Source organism: Tenrec ecaudatus, chromosome 8 (genome assembly GCF_050624435.1).
Source record: "Tenrec ecaudatus isolate mTenEca1 chromosome 8, mTenEca1.hap1, whole genome shotgun sequence".
Taxonomy (NCBI): domain Eukaryota; kingdom Metazoa; phylum Chordata; class Mammalia; order Afrosoricida; family Tenrecidae; genus Tenrec; species Tenrec ecaudatus.
In genome coordinates this window covers 12,440,976-12,467,765 of record NC_134537.1, presented here as the reverse complement: position 1 = coordinate 12,467,765, position 26,790 = coordinate 12,440,976, and the positions used below count along the sequence as shown (strand labels likewise).

Below are 26,790 nucleotides of genomic sequence, written 5' to 3'. Positions count from 1 at the left end.
AGATGCATTTGAAAAATGTTTCCAAGAAAGGAATCAGAGATTTGACCAATGCATTAAGTGTAATGGAGAGGACTTTGAAGGTGATAAGGTTGTTTTGTAAAAAAAAAAACACAACACCACACATTTAATACATAGCTTTGAAATGAAAGTTCTGTAGTTTTTGTGGGTACTCCCTGGTATGAAATTCTGTTCTGAATTTTCTCTCTTATTTGGAATATTTGATGTGGGATATAAAAAGATTTTTCCCAGCTTTGTCTCTCCCAAAGATATACCAAACATTAGAGGCTGTTTGCCAGCGCATGGTGGGAGGTCAGATGCTTATTCTCCCTGAAGGCATTCAGCCTGGTCCACTGTAGGTGGGGCTCACACCCTACTGATAAGTATAGTAATTGTTTCCATGGAGATCCAGAGAACAGGTCAAACCCAGCTCAGTGACATCCAGTTAGGCTGCCATCCTGAACTTGGGATCCGCCCACCTTGTCACATGTGTACCCCAATCCCTCCCCTTCTTATTGCATGTGTACCCCTATATAGTCCCCCTCTCATTACTGTATTACCTATAGTACAATCCTTTCCTGTGACGTATGTCTTTACCTGTAATCGGGACTTGCACACCCCCAAAGGTATACAAGCCTTGGTTAGAAAGAAATTGCTCTCTCTCTCTCCTGGTCCTCTCTCCCCCCATCCTTGCTCCCCTGTCCCCTGTCCCCTCTCCCCTTGTCCTCCTTCCCCTCCCTCTCTCTCCTTCCTCTCTCCTGCCCGGTACCACCAAGAGGAGCTGAGGTGAGCATGCTACCATGAAATGTGTCTGACGCTTTATTTTACTCTCTCCTAATGCTCTTACTCTCTATGACTTTGTTATAATCTTTATATATCTCAACAGTACAATTTCGCTCAGTGAATCCATGATTAGTTGGGGGGCGGGCGGCTTCCCCTATAATTTGACCCACCCATTTTGCAATGGTCACTGGGCACTGTCGAGTTCTGGTCTCACAGGCAGAGGAGGCAGTTGGTCAGAAGGCACACATCCCACATCCTCCTCTTATCTCTGACTGCTCTTCTGCCTCGCTTGCGCCAGGCAGATGGAGACCAATGATTATGCCTGGGCTGGCTGCTTGAAGGCTTTTAAGACCCATGCACGACACAGAGAACTAGAGGTAGAGCAGAGCACTGAACCTATTACTTCAATGAATTGGTTTGTCTCCCCATGAAGCCCTGACTCTAAACTGCCCAACTCATGAGCCGGGTTCCAGGAGGAGTTTGGCGTACACTGCACTGCAGTCTGTGCAGCTACGCTTTCTCTTTGCCATCTTAAATGTCTCTCTCACAGGACCGTTGCCAGTTCATCTTTTTAACGGATGGGCAACCATTGGCTGGGCAACCCTGCCCGTCATCAATGCCATTTTGGTCTCTGCGGTGTTGGCCAACGGGCCACTGCTAACGATTTCGGGATCCCAAACCCCATGCCTCTCAGTTGCAGAATGTTTACAAGGGACAACCTGGAGGGGGAGTGGGGAGAGACCTGGGGTACGTCCACCTCTGGTGGGTGTCCATAGGCAAAAGGAGTCTTGAGGGGCACTGGGAAAAGACAGCAGGGGGAAAGGGTGGGCATCCAGACGAGACTGCCCTGGGGGCCTGGATCTGAATGCTGTACTCAGACACAGACAGGTCTGGAAGGAGAGTGGGGACAGGAGCCAGGGAGGCCCACACTCCTCAGAGCAGCCCACCGCCGGAGACCCAAAGGGCAGCACTTGCCCAAGCACAGAGTTCAGAAGGTCAGGAAAGGTGGCCCGGAAGCAGGGGGCACAGGGAAGAAGCGGGCTAAGCCAGGTTACACTGGGGCCACTGCCATTCGTGCAAAATGTGCGCAGCTTGTCCTGTGGGAAAATGGATCTGTGTTGTAAACCTTCACCCAGTTCACAAGGAAAAGTCACACGAGAAAGAGGTAGGAGACCCTCTCCCCTTTGCCCATCTGAGAGGCCTGGGCAGTGAGGGGCACGCTGCCTGGGAGCCCAGTGCCCACGGAGTGCTAGCGGAGCCGAAGCCTGGGCTCCTTGTTCCACCCTCATCCCGCCTGCTCCCTGTCCACTGAGAGTAGCCCTGGGGGAGGAGGGGTGGCTCTACCTTGACATTGGGGTTTGGTTTGGGTGATTCATGGGTGTGTGCTGAAGGGACTCGCTTTGAGTGGGTGAGCGAGAGGACGGAGCTGCCGATGTGGGGGTTCCGTCTTCAGCTGACTCTTCATGGGAAGTGGAAGCTGGGGCAGGGATGGGATGGCTGGGGAGCTCTGGAGAGACCCATAGCCGGAAGCTGGGTGTGCTGGCCCTAGGCTTCCATGCAGAGAAAGAGATCGGAGGGTCTATGGAAAAGGGCCCCGGGCCTAGAGAATGGGAACATTGAGTCAAGCCTGGGTCAGAGACCCCGGGCCGCTACAATGCTGCGGACACTCACAATGAGGCCACAGAAGGCTCCGCTGAATCCAGGAGGGTCCTGCTGGCTTGGCAGAGCTTCCGGTGGCATGGTGGGGTCACAGGAAGTTGCCATGGACTGGAGGAGCGGAGGCGGGGGAGGGGGTGGGTGCAGGGAAACAAACCACGAGGGTCAGTGTTTCAAGTCCAAGAACAGTCATGGCTCATGACCCAGGGGCTGTTGGCTGGGCTGCGACCCGCAAGGTCAGCAGTTTGAAACCCCCAGCTTCCTCGAGGGAGAGAGAAGGGCTTTCGACTCCCTTGGAGAGTTACAGCCTCGGAACCTTGTGGGGGCAGGGCTACGCTGGGTCTGGAGTAGGGCCTCGACTCCTGGCACCCAGCTTAGCTTGCGTGTTTTACCCCGGTGCCATCTCCCTAGTGTGGTCCTCCTTCCTCCCCAGAGACCGATGGGCGGGATGCCACTGAGCTCTGTGGGCGAGCAGGTGCTTGGGGTGGGTGGCAGACACGGCTCGGCCACACCCCACCTTTCCTGGATGAGGCCACGTTCCCAGCATTTTCCCGGACATCCACCCACCCACTGGACTGCACAGTGGCAGCAACCCCGTTGCCTGGCTCGGCCCCAGCCACCACCTCCCCCAGCCCCTCTCGGGCTCCATGGGCTTCTACCAGGGGGCCTGGGGAGGTCTCTGCACAAGAACCGAGCCCAGACGAGGTCACGTGAGCCATTTATTGGTTTGTTTTAAAAATATGTCTTTCATTGATACACGGAGTTTGGTGAGAAGTGCTCGGTTCGGGCAGTTGACAGCTGACCTTGGATGCCTGTCCCTCCCTCTTTTCCCCTCCCCTCCTGCTGCTCAGTGGTCAGGTCCAGAAAAGGGGAAAAACGAGAGCCACACTCGCAGCTAAGGAGTCGGGCCTGCTCGCCCCTGCCCTCGGCCACACTGTCCATCAGCTGCTGTCGCTGGGCTCCTGGGCTGGCCACACACAAAGCCAAAGGCTCCTTCCGGCCAGCGGGGCAAGCGGCCCGGCCTGCCTGCCAGACCGCATCCGGCCTGAGTGGCCGGGGATGGGCACACCCCTCCCCAAGCCTCCCAGGCCGAGCACAGAGATGTACAAAAATAAGATTTTTTTTTCACTCGTAGGAGTGAGCTGGATGGTTAAAACGAAGTCCCACGCTGGACTCTGGGGGGCGGTGGGGGACAGGGGTTGGGGGAGAACTTGGTGGCCGTGGTGGGGCTGGAGGCCAGGGGTGGGGCACCGAGGTGACTGGAGAGGACAGGAAGGGACATAATACTTGGCTCGCCGGCGGTGCCCCTTCCAGCAGTGCCACGAGCCTCACAAGCAGACGGCGAGGTAGGTTAGAGGAGCCAGTGTCCGGTGCCCCGGGGCTGCCCACTCAGAGTAGGCATGTGAGGCTGGCGGGGCCTATGCGGTGGGCGCCCGTGGGAAGGGGGCTCTGCTGGAGAGCTGGGGCCACCAGCCCACCCTGCCACCACTCTCCTGGGTGACAGTTATTTACATGATAAGATTTGCATATGCTAAATAGGATTGTCAGCAGCTGAAGAGGCCCCGAGGTGGGGGAATTAGACTAGAAAAAGTATTTTTTTTCCCTGAAAAAAAAAAAAAAGGCCTTCCATAAGACCTATTGGGCAGCAGGGACTCTGCCCCTTCCTGCCTGTGGACCCTGGCTGACATGGTAGCAGGGCTGACCCCCACCACTGCCTCGCCCAATGGGGCTCAGGGTTCCCTATCTTCCGGGGCAGGGACAAGGCCCCTTCCCCATGCTAATGCCTCTAGAGGGGGTGGGGGCCGTGCAGGTCCCTCCCCACAGGGTCAGAGGCAGAAGGGTCTGGGGGTGACAGCAGGCGCTTCCCCCCAGCCCCAGGCCCATGCAGTTCCACAGGCCAGGCCCAGGAGCCTCTGTGCAGCCCGGAGCCCTTCGGTTTGCATGGAACAACTCAGCAGGAGGCGGCTGCAGACTCTTCTAGAAGGCTCTGACCTCACAGGACAAAAGCAGGAAGTCAGGGACCATGCTGAGTGAGTGTGGGCCCAACTGACAAAACTCTGTCCATGGGGCCGGGAGGGAGGGCTCGTCTGGCTCAGGCAGGGGCACAGGGCCTGCCTGGCACAGCCTGGCATGTGTGTGTGTGTGTGTGACAAGCGTGCACACGCGTGTGAGTGAGGGCATCTGGCCCTCCCTGGCCCCTCCACCCCACTAGCCAGGGAGCCCCATCCTGACTCTGGGCAGTGAAAGGCCTGTGAGATTCCCAGTGTCTGAGGGCAGAGCTGCCCCTTGGTTCTGGCAGCTCCGGAAACATGTGTGCTCAAGAGTTACCAGAGGCAGTGTGACTTGCTGCCCATGTCCACGGGGGTGGGGGTGGGGGTGGGAGGGTAGTGGGGGGCTGGGAAAAAAGGAGTTAGTTCTCTGCTCCAGTAAAAAAATATCAAATATAAGAAATTTACAAAAGCCCGTTCATGACAGAAACAGGCCCAGTGTGGGGTCGTTCCTTGGCAGCCACGGTATCGCTGCTTGTCAGAGCCCTCGGGCGCTGGCAGAGGGGGCAGGCCACTAGTATGTGTGAACGCTCGGGGACAGGACACCCCCCCCCGCCCCCGGGGGGCAGTCAGCTTTGCCAACCGCACAGGCAGTGGACGCGGTGGACGCTCACTGGCTCTGCCTCCGGAAGCCACGGGGCGAGCCCCCTCTCTCAGCCTGGGGGCCAGGGAGTCCCCACGGACACTGGCCTGTGGCTGCATCCAGGTTTGCCTCCAAGGGGTCCGGGGCTCACACGATGGACTCTCGGTCCCTGTCTGGCGACGTGGGGAAGTCTGCCAGGTCCTCACTGCGGCTGTAGTCAGACGCGCGCACCTGGAGGTTGTCACTGGTGGCCCGGGTCACGCTGTCGTAGGAGGGCGGGAAGGACGTGGAAGAGATGGAGGAGCTGGACGGCCGGCCCGGGCGCCGGGAGAAGTTCTCGTTCATCATGTAGGCGATGAGGCCCTCACGCTCCGGGGCGTCCTCGTCCGAGAGGCCGCTGCTGCCCGTCTGCTGCCTGAAGAGAAAGGAGGCGTGTTTCACGGAGCGCTGCAGCAGGTGCCGCCGGAAGGCCCGCTGGATGACGGTGGCCGACACCTCCTCGTGCTTGCGCCGCAGGGTGGTGGTGATGGGCTCGTAGGAGATCTTGGACGGGTTGGCCGCCATGAACTTCTCCTCCATCTGGATCTTCAGGGCATCCATCTCCCCAGACTCCCCCAAGACCCTCTTGGTGAAGGCGAAGAGGATGTCCATGCAGTGGATTCGGTCCCCGCTCACCACGGGCAGGTCCATGTTGATGAGGCTGATCTGGTTGGGCTTGGCGATGCGGAGGGGCTCGGACAGGGCGTCGGCGAAGTCGGAGAGGGCTGCGTACTCGATGAACTGGGTGGCCTCGGGGTCGAACTTCTCCCAGATCTCGTAGAACATGTCGAAGTCGTCCTCGCTCAGGGGCTCGGTGCTCTCCTCCGTGGCCACGCTGAAGTTCTCCAGGATGATGGCGATGTACATGTTGACCACGATGAGGAAGGAGATGATGATGTACGTGGTGAAGAAGAGGATGCCCACGGCTGGGCTCCCGCAGTTCCCCCGGGAGCCGTTGCTGTTGGGCAGGTTGGGGTCGCAGTAGGGGGGCCCCGTGTTGAGGATGGGGCTGAGCAGGCCGTCCCAGCCCGCCGACGTGGTGATCTGGAAGAGGCACAGCATGCTGTTGGCGAAGGTCTGGAAGTTGAACATGTCGTCGATGCCCGCCTCCCACTTGACGTAGGCGAAGTTGGCCATGCCGAAGATGGAGTAGATGAACATGACGAGGAAGAGGAGTAGGCCGATGTTGAAGAGCGCCGGCAGGGACATCATGAGGGCGAAGAGCAGCGTCCGGATCCCCTTGGCCCCTCGGATCAGCCTGAGGATGCGGCCGATGCGGGCCAGGCGGATGACCCGGAAGAGCGTGGGCGAGAAGAAATACTTCTGGATGATGTCCGAGAGAACGGTGCCTACGGGGAAGGACAGAGACCGTGATCTTGGGCAGGAACACCCTTGCTCTGCACTAGCACCCCTGAGGTCGGTATGGGGGAGGAGCCTTCTTCTCCAGAAAGCTGGGCCAACCAGGGCGATTAGGATCCTGCCTCCTCTCACCTTGCCGCATCTCCATTTCTGCATCTGTGATCCAGAAGATGAGGCCCACACATGCATGACCTTTCCGAGACACCTTCTCAGCCACTCGGCCTTTCAACGATCACAGTGTCACAGGGCAGTAGCAGCCCCACCTTCCACGTAGTGGATTCAGAGGCCCGAGTGGCACCTCGGTGGTTCGGCTTAGACCAGAACTCAGCCCTCCCACCTCCCTGCTTCTTGAAGGTGGGCGCTAGACAGGCAGCATCTCGGCTCTACCCCCGACCCACTTGACTTTAGCCGTCCCAGGTGCCTCGGGTGCATGGTAAAGCCTCACATGGTGGGGCTCCTGACACCTCAAGGGTCCTGTCTCGCTGCTTCTCCAAAGCCTCTCTCCAGTCCCCACCACCAGCCATGTCCTGGCTCGCTCTCTCCCACCGGGACCTCCCAGAACATTTCCCAGCCTCACTCGGTGCTCCTGGCTGCCGGCTCGTCACTGTAGTGGCGGCGGCCCCTGCTGCAGCCTCTGCGTCTGTGAGTTGACTGAAGGCAAGGGCAGTACCGGGCAGAAGGATGAAGGTAATCAACGTGTCCCCAAAGCAGAGGCACTCAAAGTTTGGGCACCGGTATAAGTAGCAACAATAACAACAACCGAAAAAATAAAATATGTGCTTCTATGGACACTGTCCAGGAAGTGAATAAGCCACCTACGATTGGAGATGAGATTTGTGAATCTCTCGATACGTCTGATGAGGAACTGGCATTCTTAATAGATGGCAAACTCTCACAATTCATCCAGAATGGCAAATAACTCAAAAACAGGCCAAGATTTTGAAAAGAGCTTTCCCCAACCAGATAGACAATGGGCATGAAGCACACGAGGAGACAGTAGTACCACGCATCACAGAAATGGACGGGTCAATCATAATGAGATAACACTCCACACCTCCCCAACCTCTGCCACCCGGACAGCTCTGGCTCACAGCAGCCCTGTAGGACGGAGAGGGACTCTCCCACAGGCTTTCCAAGACTAGAAGTCTCCCCAGATGGGCAGGGGGCGGGGCACGAGAGCTGAGTATGACTATGTATATACAACTCTTTATAGAAGCGGTTTGACTATGGAAGTGCATGATAGGCGATTGTTTTATCAAGAAAACGACGGAAAAAAACAAACAAAAGAGAAACCCGACCTGACCGATGGTACCCATGGGCGAAGGAGGAAGGGTTTTTGCCGAGGGGGCGCTGAGTTCATTCTCATGGGGGTGGAACAATCTGGAGAGGGCTCTCGATCATGGTTGTACAGCACAAAGAGTATCATCAATGGCACGGAGTTACATATGTAGACGTTGTTGAATGGGTGAATGTTTTGTTGTGTATATTTTTGCCAAAAAAAAGACGCCTAACAATACGTACATGAAACAGGAAATGTTGCAAACACTGATGTTGGCTAAGATCGTACAACTTCTTCTTGATACGGTTGGACCTCTCAATTGTATGCTATGTGGATGAAGTGCCCATAACACTGTTTAAAAACAATTTTAAAAAAGTCTTTATGGAGCAGATGGTCATACTTTTCTCCCACGGAGTAGCCAGACGGCCTGAACTGCTGGCCGCTGGGTTAGTTAGCAGCTGAGTGCTTAACCGCGGTGCCACTAGGATTCCTTGATTGAAAGGCACACGTGTTTTGGTAAACAACTGGACCAGTGCCTCCAAGGTGTAGGTGAGTGGGTGCCAGGGCTTGGGAGAGGAGACCCGCGGGTGCGGTGGCTGTCGATGGGCACAGGGGGTTCTTGCGGGGTGATGAAACCGTCCTAAGATTAGACAGGGCTAACGCACCACGCTGCGAATATAATAAAGAGAGGGAACGGTCCACCCCGCAGGGTGACGTCTGTGGGATGTGAAATATCTCATAAGACCTCTGTGACAGAACAAAACCTGGTCTCTGAGGTCAAGCAGACGTGGGTTTCCGTCCCCTCAACTGTACCCTAGTGACAGCCGGCCTCCGGATAGACTTTGTAAGGTGAGTGGCATAGGATGTCTTAGGGGGCCTGGCTCTCATCTTGGTGGCTAGCCTCCAGAATCTTCTGGGCATTTCTCTCGGCCCAAGGGAGCCTCTTCCTCCTTCAACCCAGGGGTCAGGCTTTCCCTTGGGAGGGCAGGAGAGCCTCGGCCCTCTTCCCAGTTGGCCCCCTTGGAAGAGCAGTTCTCTCTGGAGGCCTCTTTCCCTCTCACTTTCTCTGTGCATGTGTGGGAGAGAGGGAGAGAGGGAGGGAGCTCACACGAGAAAGAGAGCTATTGGGACTGGGCCTGAAGGACAAGATCCAAGGAGCCTAATCTATTTGGCATCACTGTGCCCTGCCCCAGAGCCGGGGGCCGGAAGGAAGCCTGCACGGAGGAGGGGCCTCCTGTCCAGCCAACGTGCACACATACCCACGATGGACAGGATGACGACCACAAAGTCAAAGATGTTCCAGCTGTTGGTGAAGTAGTAGTGGCGCAGGGCAGCCATCTTGACGATGCACTCGCCCGTGAAGATGCCCACAAAGAGCAGGTTGATCTTGGCCAGGATGTTGATCTTCTCCAGGCTCTGGTCATCAGTCTCCACCATCATGGTCACCATGTTCAGGCAGATCAGAAACATGATGGTGACGTCAAAGGCCTGCTTGGTCACGATGTCGAAGATGAAGCCTTGATACTTGTTCTGAAAGGAGGGACACACGGGGTGGGCTCAGTCGGGGATGCCGACCGACCAGCAAACCCTTGTTATCTCTCAACCCCACTGCCGACTGTCCTCTCTGGGGATGTCTGCAACCCACCAGCCAGGCCGCTCCTGGAAGTGACATAGAGGACACAGAGTGGAAACAGCATGGCCATCCTGTCTTCAAGGCCAGAACCCCAGGTGAACCCTTTCACACCCTTTCTGAGGCCTTCGGGAAGCAAGGGGTTTCCCTTCCCCCGAGCTTTCTTCCCACACTGGGCTTCTGCTCTTCTTTGCTCCCAGTGCTTTGAATTTAAGGCTTAATCTAGTAGTTACATCAGCTCTTGGTTTTAATGGATTTCCACTGCCCTCCTTAAAAACGAATGCATTATTTAGCCCATCGCTATATTTGATGTGCCTTTCAATGTAAGCAGGCCCACTCGGTGGCTCAGTGGTTAAAGTGCTCAGGTGTGGATGGCAGATGGTGGGTTTGAATCCACCGGCAGCTCTGGGGTGGGGGAGAAGTCACAGCCTGCATCTGTAGAGAATCACAGCGCCAGGCTGGCCCCTGCCCTTCTTGGTGCGGAAACCCCGTGGGATCACTCTGCCCCTTCTTACTGGATACCTGTGAGTCAGAATCCACTCGCCAGCAGTGGACACACACACACACACACACACACTCTCTCTCTCTCTCTCTCTCTTTCTTGGTGAATAAGTGCTCTGTCCTGGGCTGCCCAGTGGGCACTGTGGAACACAGTGGTCTTCTCACAGGGCTGCATACACAGGGGTCTCACGCGTGGCTGGGGGTGCAGCAGATGCCCTGCTCTCTGGGCAGATGGGTACTTGAGGGTGGGGAGCACCCCTGGGCTTCACCACCTTCCCATGGCTCCCATTGTGGCTCCATAAGACTCAGGCCGCTGTGTGGCTGGTCACCTGGGAGCACTCCTTCCCAGGCTTGCTGTGTGGTCCTGGGCCTACCCTGGGTCCTGGATCAGGCCTGAATTGGGTGACTAGCTCACCAGGGACCGTGGGGTGGGTTTCCACAGCACAGGCGCAGACACAGGCTGGGAGGTGGGATTCGTGGCCCTGTTCAGCTAGAAGGAAGAGCTGAAACTCACCAGGGGCCGTGGGATGGGCTTCTGGGGCTTCTTGGAGCCCAGCTTCTTCATTGCATTGTAGTACTTCTTCTGCTCCTCCGTCATGAAGATGTCCTGGCCCCCTAAGTGCAGAGAGACAAGCGCCATTTCACTGTGGGGCCCCGGCATGGAGGGCACACGGCGGTCCCTTCCTGACGAGAGTACAAGGGGGCCTCCCTCCTGAGTTCTTCTGCTGGTGGGAGAAAGCATGTACCGATCTTGTCTGAGCGATTCCTCTACAGATCTGCTTCTCTGCGGCATCCCCTCTCCTCCCTCTTCACCCCGAAGTCTCTCTGGCTTAGTGACCTGGAAGTCCAGTTACTCAGCCCCCTGTCCACCTCAGTGAGCCCCAGGTTCTCTCTCCCCACTCTGTTGTCTGCAACCAGTGGCCACTCTGAAGATGGAGCTCTGGCCAGACCCTGGGCCTCTTGAGCTTGCATCTTTCTCTGCACAGGTTCCACCCATGCTCTCTGATCAGGGAGGAAGTGAATGGTCTCTGCTCCTACTCCTGTTTCTCTGAGGAGCCTCGCCTTTCAGGGAGAGTAGGGCAGGTGTGGGGTCTCCCACCAGAGCCCCTTGTTACATGCTCAGGGGCTCAGATGTGTGATAGGCAGGGATGTACTCCCTTTCCCCAGGGCAGGAAGGGGAGATGGGGCCTGGGGTCAGCATGGTGCCCTGCCCTGCCCAGGTGAGAAGCCTGTTCTCTACGTATCTTTTTCTTCTGCTGGTTGAAGTTGTCAATGATCACACCAATGAAGAGGTTCAGGGTGAAGAATGATCCGAAGATGATGAAGATGACAAAGTAGATATACATATAGAGGTTGTACTCCCACTGGGGCTGCTCTTCATACTGCGGGGGTAGAAATCAGGGTCAGACAGGCTGGGGTCTCGGGGATGGGAGGGGGGCAAGAGAAGGGGTGTGTTCTGGGGGACTGAACAGACAGAGGGGGTGGAGGCAATAGGCTGGCGGAGGGTGCGAGTTATGTCCAGAGGCAGGTTGACAGAGCGGATGTGTGAGTGCCGAGCAGGGTCGAGGGGGGAAGGTCAGAGGTCGGAAGAGCACTGAGCCCAGGTGCAGCCCATTATCCCTGTGCGACACCCACTCCCATGAGCTGGGAGGCTTGAAGGAACTGCCATCTCTGTCTTCACCACGTTGTCAGTGTGATAGTGAGGGTCCCAGGGGTGAAGCAGCATAGACACTCATACCTGTTACTTTTGCCCAACTCCCTGGGGAAAGACACTACAGCTCCCAGACCTGAACACACTGCCATCGAGTCCACAGTGACTCATAGCGTGCCCCCCTGGGGGTGGGGGGAGTTCCCAGACTCTATTGATGGGAGCAGAAAAGCAGTCTCTCTCCCCAGGAGGAGCTGCTGCTGGTGGTTTCGAACTGCTGACCATGTTGATCGTAGCCTAACACGTAACCACTGCGCCACCAGGGCTCCTTGGAGAGACTTTAAGATCAGGATCAACTATAGTGGATTTAACTTGAGAGACATTTGAAGGCGATGGGACTGTGGGCCTAGTGCACTACCAACTAGGCTATTTCCTGCGAGGTGAGCAGTTTGAAGCCTGCAGCCACTTGGAGGGAGAAAGATGAGGCTGTCTGCTCCCATGAAGACTTATAGCCTCAGAAATCCTAAGTAGCAGTTGTCCTCTGACTGACGGGGTCACTATGAGTCAGAACCGACCACTGCCCAGTGGGTTTGGTTTGGGATTTGAGAGGCCACACAGTCTTGCCCTGGGCTGCAGCCAGGCATCCCACAGAAGCTGAGCAACATATAGACTAGGAGCCCTTGTCCCTGGTGGGTTGGGCCTTCCAACGTGGACACAGGTACCTGGTGGGCGCAGCCAGTGTGCCAACCTACCCCTCTGGAGTCCACCGCTGCATACATAATGTCCATCCATCCCTTAAACGTTGCCTGGAAAGAAACACACACAGCAAAGGAAATCGTTGTGACTCCACACCTGGCCCGGGCCACTTAGCACTCCTGTCTGGGCCCTGAGACCAGGACAGCGCCCCTACGAGCAGCCCTGCACCCTTCAGCAGGGACCAACTGGCCACGTCAAGGAAGTGTGTTCTGGTTTTAAGAGGGCTGGCACAGGCTGGGGCACAGGGAAAGCCTACCCAGAAGATACTCCAGAAAGGCCATGCAATGAGGGAAGTAGCTTCTTGCTCAAGGACATGAAATCCAGAGACGGATGAGGCCTAAAGGGGCCTGTCTCAGATCTACATTCATTTCCATGTCTACCAGGACACAGGGGCTTGGACTCTGTGCTCCAGCAGGTTCCCCTTCTCATGCCCCTCAAGGAACGAGTTGGCTTCTGTTCCATGGCCTTCCAAGGCAGTCCCCAAAAATCCCAGCCTGCCCTTGTACTCAAGGAGGTCCTGCTGCCAGCATTGTCCTGCAGTGTCTTGCTACTGGCCTTCTCGAAGAAAAAATAAGCCTTGATGGTTGTCGGTCCTGCCTGCCAATTTCTCTGGTGTAAAGAATCCCAGTCTGTCTGCTTTCAAGTTACCCTCACGACACTGGCAAGCCAAGAGTGGCCAAGGGCTGACCCAGCACCTGCGCCGCACAGCTAAGACACAGACGGGGCCCAGAGCGCAGAGAACAGTAAAACACTACAGAGACCTTGTTACTTAGGTGGTTGTACCATGGAGTTAAGTCCCTGTACTTTGATTTTGAGCAATGGCCGCCTTAGCGATTTGTTTGCAAAATTCCAGAAGATGGGAAAATTGGCGGGCTGGCACAACCTGGTTTTAGCACCCCACACCGTGCAGAATGGTGTGAAGGGGGCAGGTCCCTTGTGCTGGCAACCCTGTCTGGCCTGCGCTGGGCTGCTGTTCGGGTCCTGAAAAGAGCTCAAGGAACCGGAAGGTCATAACAACTACCAGTGTGTGCCGGGCAACAAAGTCCAGCCTTTGCCTTGCCCTCCATGACCACTTGGAGGGCACTAGCTCAGCTGCACAAGATTCCTGTGCCCAAGAGTTCTTAAGAGGGCAGGCAGGGCAGATGGGGAAAATGAGGCCTGGAGAAAGCAAGTTGCTTCAGCTTCGTGTCATTGTGATAGAACGCAGCCCCCTTCCCGTGCCTTGTGAGAGAAAACACAACACAACACAAAACAAAACAACCCACTGCCATCTTGCTGACTCTGAGTGACTCCATACAGTTTCCACGGCTGCCCATCTTTATAGGGACAGCCTCGTTTTGCTCCTGAGGAGAGCTGTGGGCTTGAACCGCTGACCTTGTGGCTAGCAGTCTAGCTGACAGTGCCAACAGGGCTCTTTTTAGGAGAGAAGAGGGCCCTGGACGTGCTCTGGGAACTGCTAGGGACCACCTGTGGTTACGCGATGCTTGGGAGCAAGTTAGTCTCAGGCCTTGGGCAGCTTGGCTCTTCCGACCATTCAGAGGGGCTCCCCAAGTGTGAGGAAGGGTCGAGGGATGCAGGGATGCATGGACAGTTCTCAAGGAGCAGAGTCCACTGAGATTTCCTCTACTTGGGACAGGAGGGCGAGTGTTGGCTCAGGAGTAGTAGGGCGAGAAAAGTCAGCCTCAGTGTTAGGCATGACGGTGCGGCCTGCATTTCTGATATGGAAACTTGAGGCTGGCTTATTTTCGGCATAGGTTATCAGCACCTAAACTACGGGTGCCCACGGATTGATGGAAACTAGGGGCATGTTTGTGTCTGATCATCACACATCCTGCCCATCAAAAGATGGAAAAGGAATGACCCTTTTAAACAGCACACGTTTTATAACAGAGGATGGGTGGAGTCGCAATGTTGCTAACCATTCAGTCCCTGATTGTCTAAGCCTTAGACTCTAAGGTCTTTCACACTCACTGGTGCCGGCCCACTGCCAGCAGGGTGGTGTGGTGAGGCCACACTGACTGTGGGCTGGTGAGCTGCATCTGGTGTGTGTGGTGTCTCCTGTGCCATTCTGTGGCAGTTGCATAATCTCTTAACTTGGGAGGGGGTGGAGCCTAGCCTGTCAATCAGGTCGCAGCTTGATGACCTCATTTGGAGGTGCCACAGTGATAAAAAGCTCACTGGAGGCCGGATACACACACACTCAATCCCTGTGAGACATTCCTGCAGACAAGACACACGGAGCTCTGCTAGAGCCCTGGAGCTGGAGGAGCTACATGGAGACCCATGCCAGGGCTGAGATGCTTCCACTACCACTGGATCCACAAGACTTCCCACCCACTGGCCTGAGACCTCCCTGCATTTGGCGTCATTGCACGTGCTGTGTGAGTCTGAAGAGGAATTTATAGATTGGTACTAGACATATGGGCTCATATTGGACTTATGGACTTGATCTGGACTGGGCTGTGTTCTCAATATTGAATGGCTCTTATATATAAAGCTCTCTCTTATACACATGAGTGTCTCCCTGGGTTTGTTTCTCTAGTCAACCAGGACTAACACACTCTCCATTATCATGCTCTAGAGCATTTACCTCTGCTCTAGAGTATAAAGCCTGGGTACTTCCCAAGGAGCCAAGAAATCTTTGGAGAAACCTTGATCCTTTTGGGAAGTGTGAGCCTATAGTCAGGATCCAGGGCGGCCCCACTGTCCCCCTCCTGCTCACTCTAAGGGGGAAGGTACCTGATGCTGGAGAACTGGTGGGAGGAAGGAGTCTCTCCTGTCTAGGACTTACCACCTGCAGAAGGGCCAGGTACCCGGCTCCCACATTGTCAAAGTTGACTTTCACTTTGGTCCAGTAGAGCTCGCCGGTCACATTGAAGGACTCGCACTCGCTCTTGTTGTTCACGAAAGTGTAGTTCAGAGGCAGGTCTCCCTCGGTCTGGTTGATGCACTTCCCAAACTTGCCCGCAAAGAGGTTCACGCCCATGATGCTGAAGATGAGCCAGAAGATGAGGCAGACCAGGAGGACGTTCATGATGGAGGGGATGGCACCCACCAGGGCGTTGACCACCACCTCAATGGGCAGAGAAGAAACTCAGCTCCTGGGGGAGCCCGGAATGAAACACCAGACCCTCACTCCACCCCCACCAAGTGGACTCCCTGAGGAGAGGCCTCTAGGGCGGGAGGTCTTCAGGCCATGGGTGTAGGGAAACACTTTCTGTCCTTGAGAGGCTGCCTTCGTGGCTGGGCGGTTACGTGGGAAGTGTGAGCGCCCACGGAACGTTCTCTGTGCCACCCTAAGGCCCGCTGAGATTCCAGGGCAAATGCCCTTCTCTTATGAGCCCTTCCCTGAATCCATGACCGCTAGACTTCATTGTCAGCAGGGTATCTACTAGTTAAGCATGCCAGCACAGGAAGGAAAGAGATCTCTGGAGACACGTTCCTGATACTTGGGGCTGCCTAGCAATTCCGTCAGTCCCGTCTTTCCCAGAGCTCCATTTCTGGCACGTTTTATGGTAGCTTAAAGCACCCAGAGGTCTCCCTGTGGCAGTGTCTGAGGGAACCGGCAGTCCTGCTGTGTCCCACAGGATTCCCCGTGTGCCTCTCCCTATGGACACCACGGAGTCGGGACCTCACACATCATCTGAAATCACAGCACCCAAGGGAGGCGTCCTAGGCGAATGCAGTTGGGAGCAATGTAGTCCACTTGTGGTCTAGCAGTCCAGGCATCAGAGAGTGAAGGTGGGTGTGGCCTATGGGGTCCTTGTCAGGAGGGTATTGCCAGCACGTGCAAAGCAGGCTGCTCAGCAGCCCTGGTCCAGGGGAACAGCACGGGACACCTAAGCCTTAAGGGTTCTGAGCTTTGGGACAGGGGAAAGGCCCTGGGTTGGCCTTGGTGGCCAGCAGTCACAGCAGGGTCTTTCTAGAAGCAGTTTGTCCTCGCCCCCCAAAGACACATGCATGTGGGTTAAGTGATTCACTTGCTGATGTTTTCCCACCAGGAACAAGCTTGTGTTTCTCCACGATGCAAGGGGCTTGGGCAAAGTCGAATCAGCCAAACAAACGGCGGGCTACGATCGTGCTTGTTGGGCCCGTGTGTGAGGGAGATGCTGAGTCTTCTGCAGCCACCTGGTGATGGGCCCATTTCACCAACTATCTGTTCATGTAGGCAAGTGTGCACACACACACACTGTATAACACACACACACTCCGTCACACACACACACACACACACACACACACTCTCTGTATAACACACACACACACACACACACACACAGTTTGTTTTACGACTGTAGACAGCATGGCCACTCTTTCCCTGTTTGGGCTCTTTTATTTGCCTCATACGCTCACGTTTTTGGTTGAAATCTGGTCGTTTGGGAAGTGCATGGAGCAAAGGGCACCACCCAGCTTACTCAGTTTACAAATGACCATGGCAACCTGCAAGCTGTTACGCAGGAAGAGCAAACTGCTCGCCGCGTGGCCCTGTCTGCTGGCTGGCTGTCCTCACCACAGCCCGCCCGCCCCAGGGCCCCTCACACCCAGGAGGGGGCGGGGCGCTCTGTGTCCACCAGGCTGGCCAGGCGCATATGGACACAAGGGGTGGAGAACACAGAGATGAGGCCTCAGGGACAGGAGGTGGGTGCTCCCCGGGTGCTGGTGGGGCTGGAGGTGTCATGGAGATGCGTGTCTCTGGTGAGTTCTGCTTCCTCTTCCTTGTCTAGTGCCCTCCCGGACTACTCTGGAGCTTCCTACGCCCCCTGGGGCCAACCAGTTCCAGAGATTCCGCCTACAGTCCCACCTCCTTAGGCAGGGACACCCAGGGCTGGCACAACCCCCCACCAGGAAGGCAATAGTCCCTTCTTACCCGCATGCCTTCGAACCGTGACAAGGCTCGCAGGGGGCGGAGTGCACGCAGCGTTCGCAGAGACTTGATGGGGCCCATCTCAGCAAAGCCCAGGGTGTTTGCCACCAGGCTAATCAGTGAGACCTATGGGAGGCAGAGGTAGGAGTGGAGGTAGAGTCACGGGACTACTTCCTGCCGGCCCGTCTGCATCACCCCAGGGCTGGGCCATCGCCTCAGGCCCACCAGGCACTTCACCAAGCTTCCTAGACCACCGGTTCTCACCCTGTGGGTTGCAACCCCTTGGGGGGTGGGTCGAACGACCCTTTCACAGGGGTTACCTGATTCATAACAGTGGCAAAATGACAGCGGTGAAGTGGCAATAGAAATAATTTTATGGCTATGGGGTCACCACCACATGAGGAATTGTATTAAAGGGTTGCAGCATGAGGAAGATTGAGAACCGCCGTCCTAGACCAAGAGGCCAGGGACAAGCCCAAGTGTGCCGAGCCCACCACATCCCTGCTCTGCAGGCGCTCTATGGACCCAAGACATCACCCCCATTCTACTGACAAGAGAACCAGGGCAAGGCCCCTGGGGTCAAAGCCTGGCTTTCTGTCCCCATGCATGTCGCTTCAAGTCACATTCCTGGACCTGCCCTTGCATACCCTGGAAGAGACCTTTCCGGGGGCAGGAGAGACAGTCTGGAGTGGGCATGGGCACAGGAATATTCCTGGGGCGTTTCCCCCCAAATGGCCCACCATCTTCCAAGGAGGGAAGGCACAGGGAAGGTGTGGGACATTTCCACTCCATGGGGTCGACTCGACGGGAGCCCCCAATCCCTTAGGTCACGCTGGACGGCAATCACAGATGGACATGCCCTCCTGCAATCACTGTTGACCCCTCCCTGGGCTCAGGATGGCTGTGGGGGAGGTAAGAGCATGCAGCAGGGCCGAGTCTCATGGCTTCCTCCTGGGGCCCACAGAGGGAAGCCAGCTGGAGCACACTGCATGGCTTCATAGCCCCCCCCCCCAAACAAGTCTCTCAGGGGCACATCGCTCCATGGCAGGGCCCGGGGGCCCCCAGCATGCCCACCCTGTGCTCAGCCAGGCCTCCTGGTGCCTTCTCTGCTCCATCCAAGCTCGCCCAGCTGCTCCACACACGGCCTCCCACGGCAGTGGCAGTCACCCTCCCTTCCAGGCGCTCGGGTCCCAAGCCTTGTTGGCGTCATCCCTGCCTCCCGAGAGTTTCCTGTGGGCGCTGCCTTCACACTGCAGCCCATGTCCAAACATCCCCTACTACAACCCTGCCCAGCCACCGTCACCTCTCTCTAGGATTTCTGCCCCAGCCTCCCGACTTTCCCCGCACCCCCAGCTCCTCATGGCCACCTGCCCGCCCACCCCTGCAAGCGATGCTTTAAGAACACGAGCCCGTTCTCGACACGCTTTGATTCAAAGCCCACACCTCCTCTCAAGGCTGCACATCTTGATGCAACCTGGCCTCATGCTCCACTGCCCCACAGCCCCCGTTCGACCTGCTCCAGCCACTTGGCCTCCTGACGTGCCGTAGGTGCACAGGGCCCACGCCACCACAGTGCCTTTGCCTGGCTGTCTCAGCCTCTGCTTGAACATCCAGCTAGGTTGGCCACCTTCATGGTGGGCTACCTCTGGCCAGCTGATCTGGAATTAGAACTGCCCCACCTTCCTCCCTAGCCCTGCTGCCTCCTCTCCTTGCTGCCCCTGTCATCATTTCCCCACCGCTGTCATCTGGAGGCGCCACTGAGATAAACAGCCCACTAGAGGCCAGATACACACAGATTCACTCCCTGCAAGATATTCCTGCAGACAAGACACAGGGAGCTACGCTAGAGCCCTGGAGCTGGAGGACTCACGTGGAGACCCCTGCCAGCACCGAGATGCTTCCACCACCACTGGATCCATAGGACTTCCCACCCACTGGCCTGTGATCTTCCTGCATTCGGTGCCATTGCTCTTGTGGGTAAAGCTCTCTCTTACACACATAGGAGGCCTCTGGATTTGCTTCTCTAGTCCACCCGGATGGACACAGGCTTTCTTATGCTCACCGTCCTCCACCCCAGGGTGCATGCCACGTGAGCAAGGATGCTCCACGGCACCACCCCCAGAACAACACTTGCTCACAGAAGATGCGCAGTGGTGTTTAGGGAACCACAGAACCACAAAGTGGCCATGGAAGCTTCCTTGCCCAGACCTGGCTGTGGCACCTGAAGGTGGCCTTTCCCATGAAGGGAGTAGCGGGGAGCAGCTGGGCGGTGCCTAGAACGCTGGGTAACGCCCAGCTCCTGCTGCTCAACTTCAGGCAAGCACTGTATACCCCCAACCACCACTCTGGGTCTCAGTCTCCTTCCCCACAAGTTCGTGCTTCCACCCTGTGAAGAACTGAGCTCCCCAAGGTGCAGATTGGGGCTGGGAATTCCCAGAAGTCTTTGTAGGTGCCCTCTGGCATGCTGTGGTGGGGGCATTCCTCAGCAGGTCTGATGTCCCAAGGACCTGCAGGAACCACTGGGCCGGGGGCTTCCAGGTCAAACTGCTTGAACTTGAGTGCCTCCTCTGTCCCCTTGGGAGAGACACCTTAGGGGACCTCTCCAACATTCACTTCAGGAAGGCTCTGCCTTTATCTCTGGGCCAGGCTCAGGCTGCCATGGGAATCTTGCGCCCCTGCTCCCTGCCTGCCACCTCAGCCACTGCCAGTGACAGAAAGCAGCCTGTACAGGAGGTACCAGCACTTGGACCTGCCTCACCGTGTACCACTCTCTGCCAGGGCCTTCACAGTCACCCTCCCACCTGGATTTGGTGGCCTGCTCTGGACCCTGGCCAGGCCTCCTGGGGCCCGAGCCCCTCTCTTTGCCCACCAAGCAGGTGGGCACAAGCCTGATCCTCTCTAGTGACCACCGGAATGGCAGTTCCAAGCCCAGAAGCAAAGTCTGTGGCAGCCCACAGAGCCTGGGTGCCATGGCCCCACGACCTCCGCAGCCTGTGATTCCATCTGTCCACGGGGAGTGCAGACTCGGGGCTGCTCCACAGGCGACCTTGGTCACTCACCCTCTGCCAACCGCCCCCCCCACCAGACCGTGCATCAGGACCCCCAAGGGTGGGACTTGTGCTCACCCTGTTTGTGCTCAGCAGTGTCCTGGGGTCTGTGCAGCTGTGAGGGAGGCAGGGGACCCTCCGCTCCATCTGCCAACCAGCTGCTCCAAGAACGTGCCCACCTCTAGGCCACGCCCTTTCTGGATCCACCCCCGGGCAATCAAACTCACACAGCCCTTTGTGGGCCAGGGCGGCAGGCAACCGAGTGCCTCGCCAGTGTCCACAGTCCACTTCCTCTCAGCAGAGGACTCTGCTTGCTCTCATCCTCCCCAGCGCTACCTGCCACCTGAGCCAGGAAGGCCTCCCTGCCTGCCTGCCTGGCATCCCTCGCCTCCGGATGGGGCCCCATCCACCACCTGGTGTCTTGTGGGACAGCAGGCCCTACACAACCAAGGAGGAGAGCTACCACACACTCGCCTCTCCTCCATGGCCGACTCCGACTGCGCTGTTGTGGGGAGAATCACCCAGAAGCCTGGGGGTTCCAGAGGGCAGGATTGTCTGTTCCCTTACTGGCCTGGCTCTTTATGACTCTGCTGGAGCTTCTTCTCCATGACCCCAGGCTCACTCAGCAGTCTCTGTTCTCCTTGCCCTTTGGCCATCCCCCCTCCGACCCCCAAGTGAGGGGTGCACACTCACGTCCACGATAAGGAAGTCGAGCCAGCACCAGGCGTTGGTGAAGTACTTCTGGAAGCCGTAGGCCACCCACTTGAGCAGCATCTCCAGCACAAAGATATAGGTGAACATCTTGTCAGCGTACTCCAGCAGCACCTTGACCGTCTTCCGCTCCTCCAGGTAGATGTCCTCGAAGGCCTGTGGGCAAGATCGCACAAGGGCACAGCACCCTGACACCCTGGCTCCGGGTGGCGGGGGCCCGCTCACAATAAATTTCCCGTTGTCTCCAGTGAGGGCGTGCGCCTTTGTGGTGTGTGAAGTGGTCTTTGGTGGGACACCCACAATAAGGCTGACCTCAATTGACCAGTGCGTCCCCCCAAACCGAACCACGCTCACTGCCAGCGAGTTGGTGCTGGCGCCCAGTGACCACTGAGGCTGCTGACTGGCCTAGAAAGCCCAGACTTCCTCCCGAGGAGCTGCTGGTGGTTTCAAACTGCTGACCGTGTGGATCGTGGCCCCATGGCCCCACCAGGGCTCCCTTAAGACCGCTCACACCTTGCCGAACAAGCTTTGAATCTTGAGGACAGGCATGAAAGCACTGCTCAGTGCCCTCTGCTATTCAATTGTGTTCACTCAACTTGACCTTCCACAGGAAGGAGCCAGTTCCTACTGACAGGGACCCTATGTGCCCCCCCTCCCCCCCCACTCCACCATCACGGTTATCATTGTATTCGAGCCACTATGTCAATCACCCTTCTTGGTGCTGGTCTCCCAGTCTCCCGTGATATACATTTAGAGGCCACCGGCAGTGTGAATGGTTTGCACTGCTCCCGATGACTAACTGGAAGGTTGGTGGTTCAAGCCCCCCTGGAGCAGCTGGGCAAGAAAGTTCTCCTAGGCTGCTTCTGGAAAGATGGCTGCAGCCAGCGGCTGTGGCGTCAGTTCCAGTTCACAGTGCCCCAGGAACAGCGAAAGGAAACACTGCCCGGTCGGTCTTGTACCATCCTCACCACCGTCGCCATTGCTCCAACCAATCCATAGGGCGAGGGTCTTCCTGATTGCTTACGGGGATGCTGCCCTTTTCCAAAGCTCGCGAGGCAAAGTCCTACCCTCTAGGGGACATCCCGGCTGTACGCTCTCTAAGGCAGACCTGCTCCTTGTCCTGGCGGCCCCCGGTTCGAGCACGAATCTTTGCCAGCACGGTAGTGCAAATGCATCCGCTCTTCTGAGAGCTTCCACCTTCCCAGTTCAGCTGTCACCCGCATGGGAATGCAGGAGGCGAATGAAGGTTACAAAAGCACAAAACTCAAAACAATACAAAACAACCCCTGACCGCAGTTCTCTGACACAGCGCCCTGAGCTGACTCAAAGGCAAAGGGGCCCTTTGTTAACACGCTTTCTTTAAACTAGCCCAAACCAGCGAGCCGACTTAAAAGCCGAATTCTAAATACACCATAGCAAAGGCTGTTTGCAGGCAGGAAGCTGTGGAAACACCCGGCTAGTTAGACAAGGTCAAATCTCTCCCAATTCTCAGAATCTCTCACTCACGTTCCCTAAGTGCTAAAAGTTGTCTTTCTCCATCTCCCCGTTTCCACCTCAACCCACACGCCCCGAGGCAACCGAGAGATCCCAGCGGGTCCCAGCTGGCCTCTTCCACCTCCAGCGTCTCCATCCAGCTTCTGGCTGTACCTGCTCCTCCCCTGCCAGCGTGTGCTCTGTGGCTCCCAGGCCAGGTAACTACACACGTCAGCGAGGGCCCCCGGGGCCGGGGGAGGGGGAACCTCCAGCCTGTCACTCCCGGGCCTCCCCGTCTGGCCACAGCAAGCCAGGGGCAGGAGGACGCACGGCTGAAGCACATTGGGGCCAGAGTGGCCAGCGAAATAGAGCGATTCAGGTGCCCCATGGGGCCATGAGAGTTATTCAAAACAGCATGTTTTCTTCCACTTTCCCCCAGGATTATTTAAAGGATTGCTCTCCCCCTCCCTCTCCCCGCAAAAAAAAAAAAAAAAAAGACATGATATCGGAGCTATGAAGAAGAAAGCAAAGTTGCCTGTCATTTCACGATGCCAAGTGACTAGTAACATTTAGATCGGCGGACCTCAACCTTCCTAATGCCGGGACCCCTTCATACAGCTCCTCATGTGGTGGTGACCACCCCCACCCACCAGAAAAGTATTTTCATTGCTACTTCATCACTGTCATTTTGCTACTGTGATGAATCGGGCGACCCCTGTGAAAGGGTCATTCGACCCCCAAAGAGGTTGGGACCCACAGTTTGAGAACCGCTGTTCTAGATAGTCCACTGTGAACCTTAGGCACTCAGTCACGTGGCTACGTGCATACGGACACGCGGCATTCTTCCTAAAGGCTGCATTATTTGCATAGATTATAATGGTGGACCTGTGGGTAAGCGGTTCAGGTTGTTAACCAAGAGGCTGGTGGTTCAAATTCACCGACTGCCTTGGGGGCGAGAGAAGAGGCTGTGTGCTCCAGTCAAGCCTGACGGCACTAGAAACCCCATCTCTGTCGCCGTGGTTCAGGATCAACTTCATGGCAAAGGATTATAAAGGATTTCGCCAATTACCCTACTGTCAGGCATCTGAGTCACTTTCAAACGATTCCTAATAAAAACAGTGTTGCTGTGAATAACTTTATTTCTTCTACTTCATGGTTTCATTGTTAGACATAATTTAAAAAAATCTCATTAGGAGTAAATGCCTATTTTGATACATTCTTCAGAGCGGCCTGTCAACTGTTCCAATGTTTAATTAACACTCCAAACCCACTGATTAGAATTCAACTCTATACCATCTTAGATCGCTGTATTTACTTTCCTTGATTTCAGACCTCTGTGCAGTTCAGCTGCTGTCCCCCTGTGTCCTTCTGGAAGAGCAGGGTGATTAGCAGAATAGGGGAATGAATTTCCCTCATCGTTTTCGGTCATTTATCTGCATGAACTTTAAACGTTTTGTCTAATTCTCTGAAAATGTTTTGTTGTTGTTGTTGTTGAATTTTACTGTTATTGCTCTGACTTTATGGACTGCTCTCGGCCCGCATACAGCCCAAGATCAGAGAGGATGAGGGTAAATCACAGGGCATTGCTACAGTAAGCGACAATATCAAAATGCGATGCTACTGTTTCTCAACATAGCCTCCATGTGGGCCCCTACACTTCCGAAGGCGACTTTCCATCTCTCTCCCTACCCCTGGCCCCAAGAAGTCTGCCTTCTGTGATGGACATCTTGTCGAATGGCCTTTTTCGCAACCTCGAGGGACTCATGCTGTGTACCTTTTTCAATGTTCTTTGAGTTTGGGGAGAAAAATAAGTTTAAAGGGGCAAGTTTGTAGGCTGGACAGGATCAGGTTTCCCAGTGAAATTTCATAGGACAATCCGTGCTACCTCAAAAATAATGAGCTCGTGTATTGTCATGATGGGGGGAAAAAAGGGGGAGGGCTCAGCTCAACTTTCTTGACCTTTTTCTCACCAACACAGTTTTCAATGTTCTGAAACTTCTTCCTAATAATCCCCTGAGATCACCTTGTATCTTTGGAGGAGGAATTCTATCATCATGACCCCTTTGGGATCCCCAAAATCGTCATCGTAACTTTCTGAGCTGGCCTCTCAGACTTGACGTGAACTGGCTCCACAGAGCACCGCAGAAGTCACTGTTTGGACTGGACCTTGTTTTTGAAGGTGCCTTAAGGAGACGATGACAAATGTTTTACTCAGAGAACTTGGCTACAACCATGCACAGACTGCAGAGATGTGTTTTAAACACATTTTGTTGGAATAAGCCCATGTATGGTCAGGACTGGAATTCTAGAAGCAGTATCTTTTAACTTACCCACACCGATTTCTATAGTTGTTTGTCTTCTTTTAATATCCTATAGAAGAGTTTTATTGCTTTCCTCATGTACCTCTTCTATGTGCATTTCTTATTGTATGTATTTCCAGCAATTGTATATTCACAATGCCTGGAGTGTAAGGAATATGTTTGAGAACTGCTGCTCAGGATTAAATGGTGCTGCCCATATAAAAAATTGTATATGTTTTATAACTGGCCATACAATGATTTTAATAAGTTTATACTTTCCTAGGCCATCGTATTATCTACAGATTATAATATATTTCTATTTGTTTCCATTATTTTAAGCTAATTTATAACTCAGGGTTAACTATATTCGCTTGAATCTCAATTAATCTATTTCCTAACTTTATACTGCGTGTTTCATTTTCTTGGTTAATTATGCTGGCAAGCACCCCAAGGATAATATTAAATAATGAGCAACAACTAAATAGTGGTTAAATCATTCTTTTCCCTTGTTCCCGACTTTAATGAAAATATTTCAATTGTTTTACTACTAATGATGACAAAATTAATTGAGAGATAAAATTTTCACTAAATTACGGGGAACCTCTTTTGCTTCTATTCTTAGCCAGAGATGTAAAAATCAGGCTTTAAGATAATTGCATTTTTTTCCATCTTTGTCCCACTCACATAATGAGGTGCCATTATGACATTTTAGAAAAGACGAAGCTATGACATATTTTGTTATTTAACATGTACTGCTGGATCACATTTGCATGCATGTTCGCATCAATATTCATCAGTATGGAGCACACACGGATGACTTTCCTGGGGGTATATTTGGGATTTTTCTTTTTTAAAAGCTTATTATTTATTGTGAATTGGGTGAAGGATTACAGAGGAGCTTAGTTTTCCTTTTAATTCACAGGCATTTTGTTTCACACCATTAGCCACAGTCCTGACAATGTACCACTGTCTATCACTTCCCACTTCCTCCCTGGGCTTCCTGTTTCCACTCCTCCTTTCCTAACCCTTCTGGAAGTTGCCCTGGGCAAATGGTGCCCTTAGGGTAAAAAAAATGATTATTCTAAGGTGTGCACACCTCACTAGTGAGGTTGTTCTCATCCCAGCCCTATTGTTTGGCTGGAATTTGAGCCACAGGTGAGAGTTCAGTTCCAGATGTGAAGGGCCAGAGTCCCGTGGGGTGGGGGCATGGAGGCTCATCATGATCTAATTTAACTAATACACCTTTAAAAATTATTGATCTGAGTTTTATTCCACATGATTTTCTCCCTCTATCCAGGTACTTCTAATTTAACTCCTTTCAAAGCAGTTGGCAGAGCTACCAGTTGGTACTGGCACCATCAGTTCTCTGGCTTCAGGGTCACGGACACTAATGTTCACATGGTTCATTAGTCCTTTGTATTAATTGCTTCAACATGTCTTCAATTCTCAGCACCTTCCTCCCTCCGGACTCAAGAACTTTGAAGAGCCTGGTGACTACCGATGAAAGTCTGGTGGAGCACACGGTCTTTGTCACCTGAGTTCTGCTGACGGACTTTGGGCTCCCGAGCCGTGATCTCAGCAACTAATTCCCCATATTTGAGCTTTTGAAATCAGCATTACTTAGCTTTCATAAAGAGAAAATACAGACCTTCCATATGTTTTAATCTACTATTTTAAGGGGTCCCTGATGGAAGCGTGGGTTATGTATTGGGGAGCTAGCCCCAAGGTCGGGTTTTTGAAAACATCAGGCACTAGGAGAAGAGAGGCGAAGGCTTCCCCTCCTATAGAGATTGACAGACTTGGAATCCCACAGGCGCAGTGCTACGCTGTGTTCGGGTTTTGCTAAGAGTTGGAATTGACTCAATGGCAGTGAGTGAGTGGAGTATTTCCAATAGAATTATAAATATTTTCTTTCTTGAGAATTTGAAATAACCCACTCTTGGAAAGGAGCCGGCGGAATTCTATATCAGTGTTACTATTTCCCAATTTATTATGTTTTTATTTTATTGGTTGTTTTCTTAATATTGTTGCATTTAAAATATATGATGTCATATTTATTATTAATTGTATAATATTGTCATTATTAATTTAGAATTTTAATTAGTGAAATGGTTAC

The 26,790-nt window shown here is 54.4% G+C and overlaps 1 protein-coding gene across 8 annotated transcripts in view; it reads right to left on the bottom strand.

Annotated features, from left to right (window-relative positions):
- Window positions 1-5,214: 5,214 nt before the first annotated feature.
- Window positions 5,215-26,790, bottom strand: part of SCN5A (sodium voltage-gated channel alpha subunit 5) — a 90,465-nt gene continuing 68,889 nt past the window's right edge. For 4 of the 8 annotated variants that reach the window (XM_075555586.1, XM_075555592.1, XM_075555584.1 and 1 more), the window contains 8 exons: window positions 20,884-21,057; window positions 17,147-17,269; window positions 15,071-15,352; window positions 12,276-12,329; window positions 11,120-11,257; window positions 10,390-10,494; window positions 9,004-9,274; window positions 5,215-6,455 (listed from right to left, as the gene is read on the bottom strand). In XM_075555586.1, coding sequence (XP_075411701.1) covers window positions 5,215-6,455; window positions 9,004-9,274; window positions 10,390-10,494; window positions 11,120-11,257; window positions 12,276-12,329; window positions 15,071-15,352; window positions 17,147-17,269; window positions 20,884-21,057 — 2,388 coding nt within the window. Of the gene's footprint in view, window positions 6,456-9,003; window positions 9,275-10,389; window positions 10,495-11,115; window positions 11,258-12,275; window positions 12,330-15,070; window positions 15,353-17,146; window positions 17,270-20,883; window positions 21,058-26,790 lie in introns of all 8 variants that reach the window. The other 4 variants (XM_075555588.1, XM_075555590.1, XM_075555591.1 and 1 more) reach the window with 3 other exon arrangements.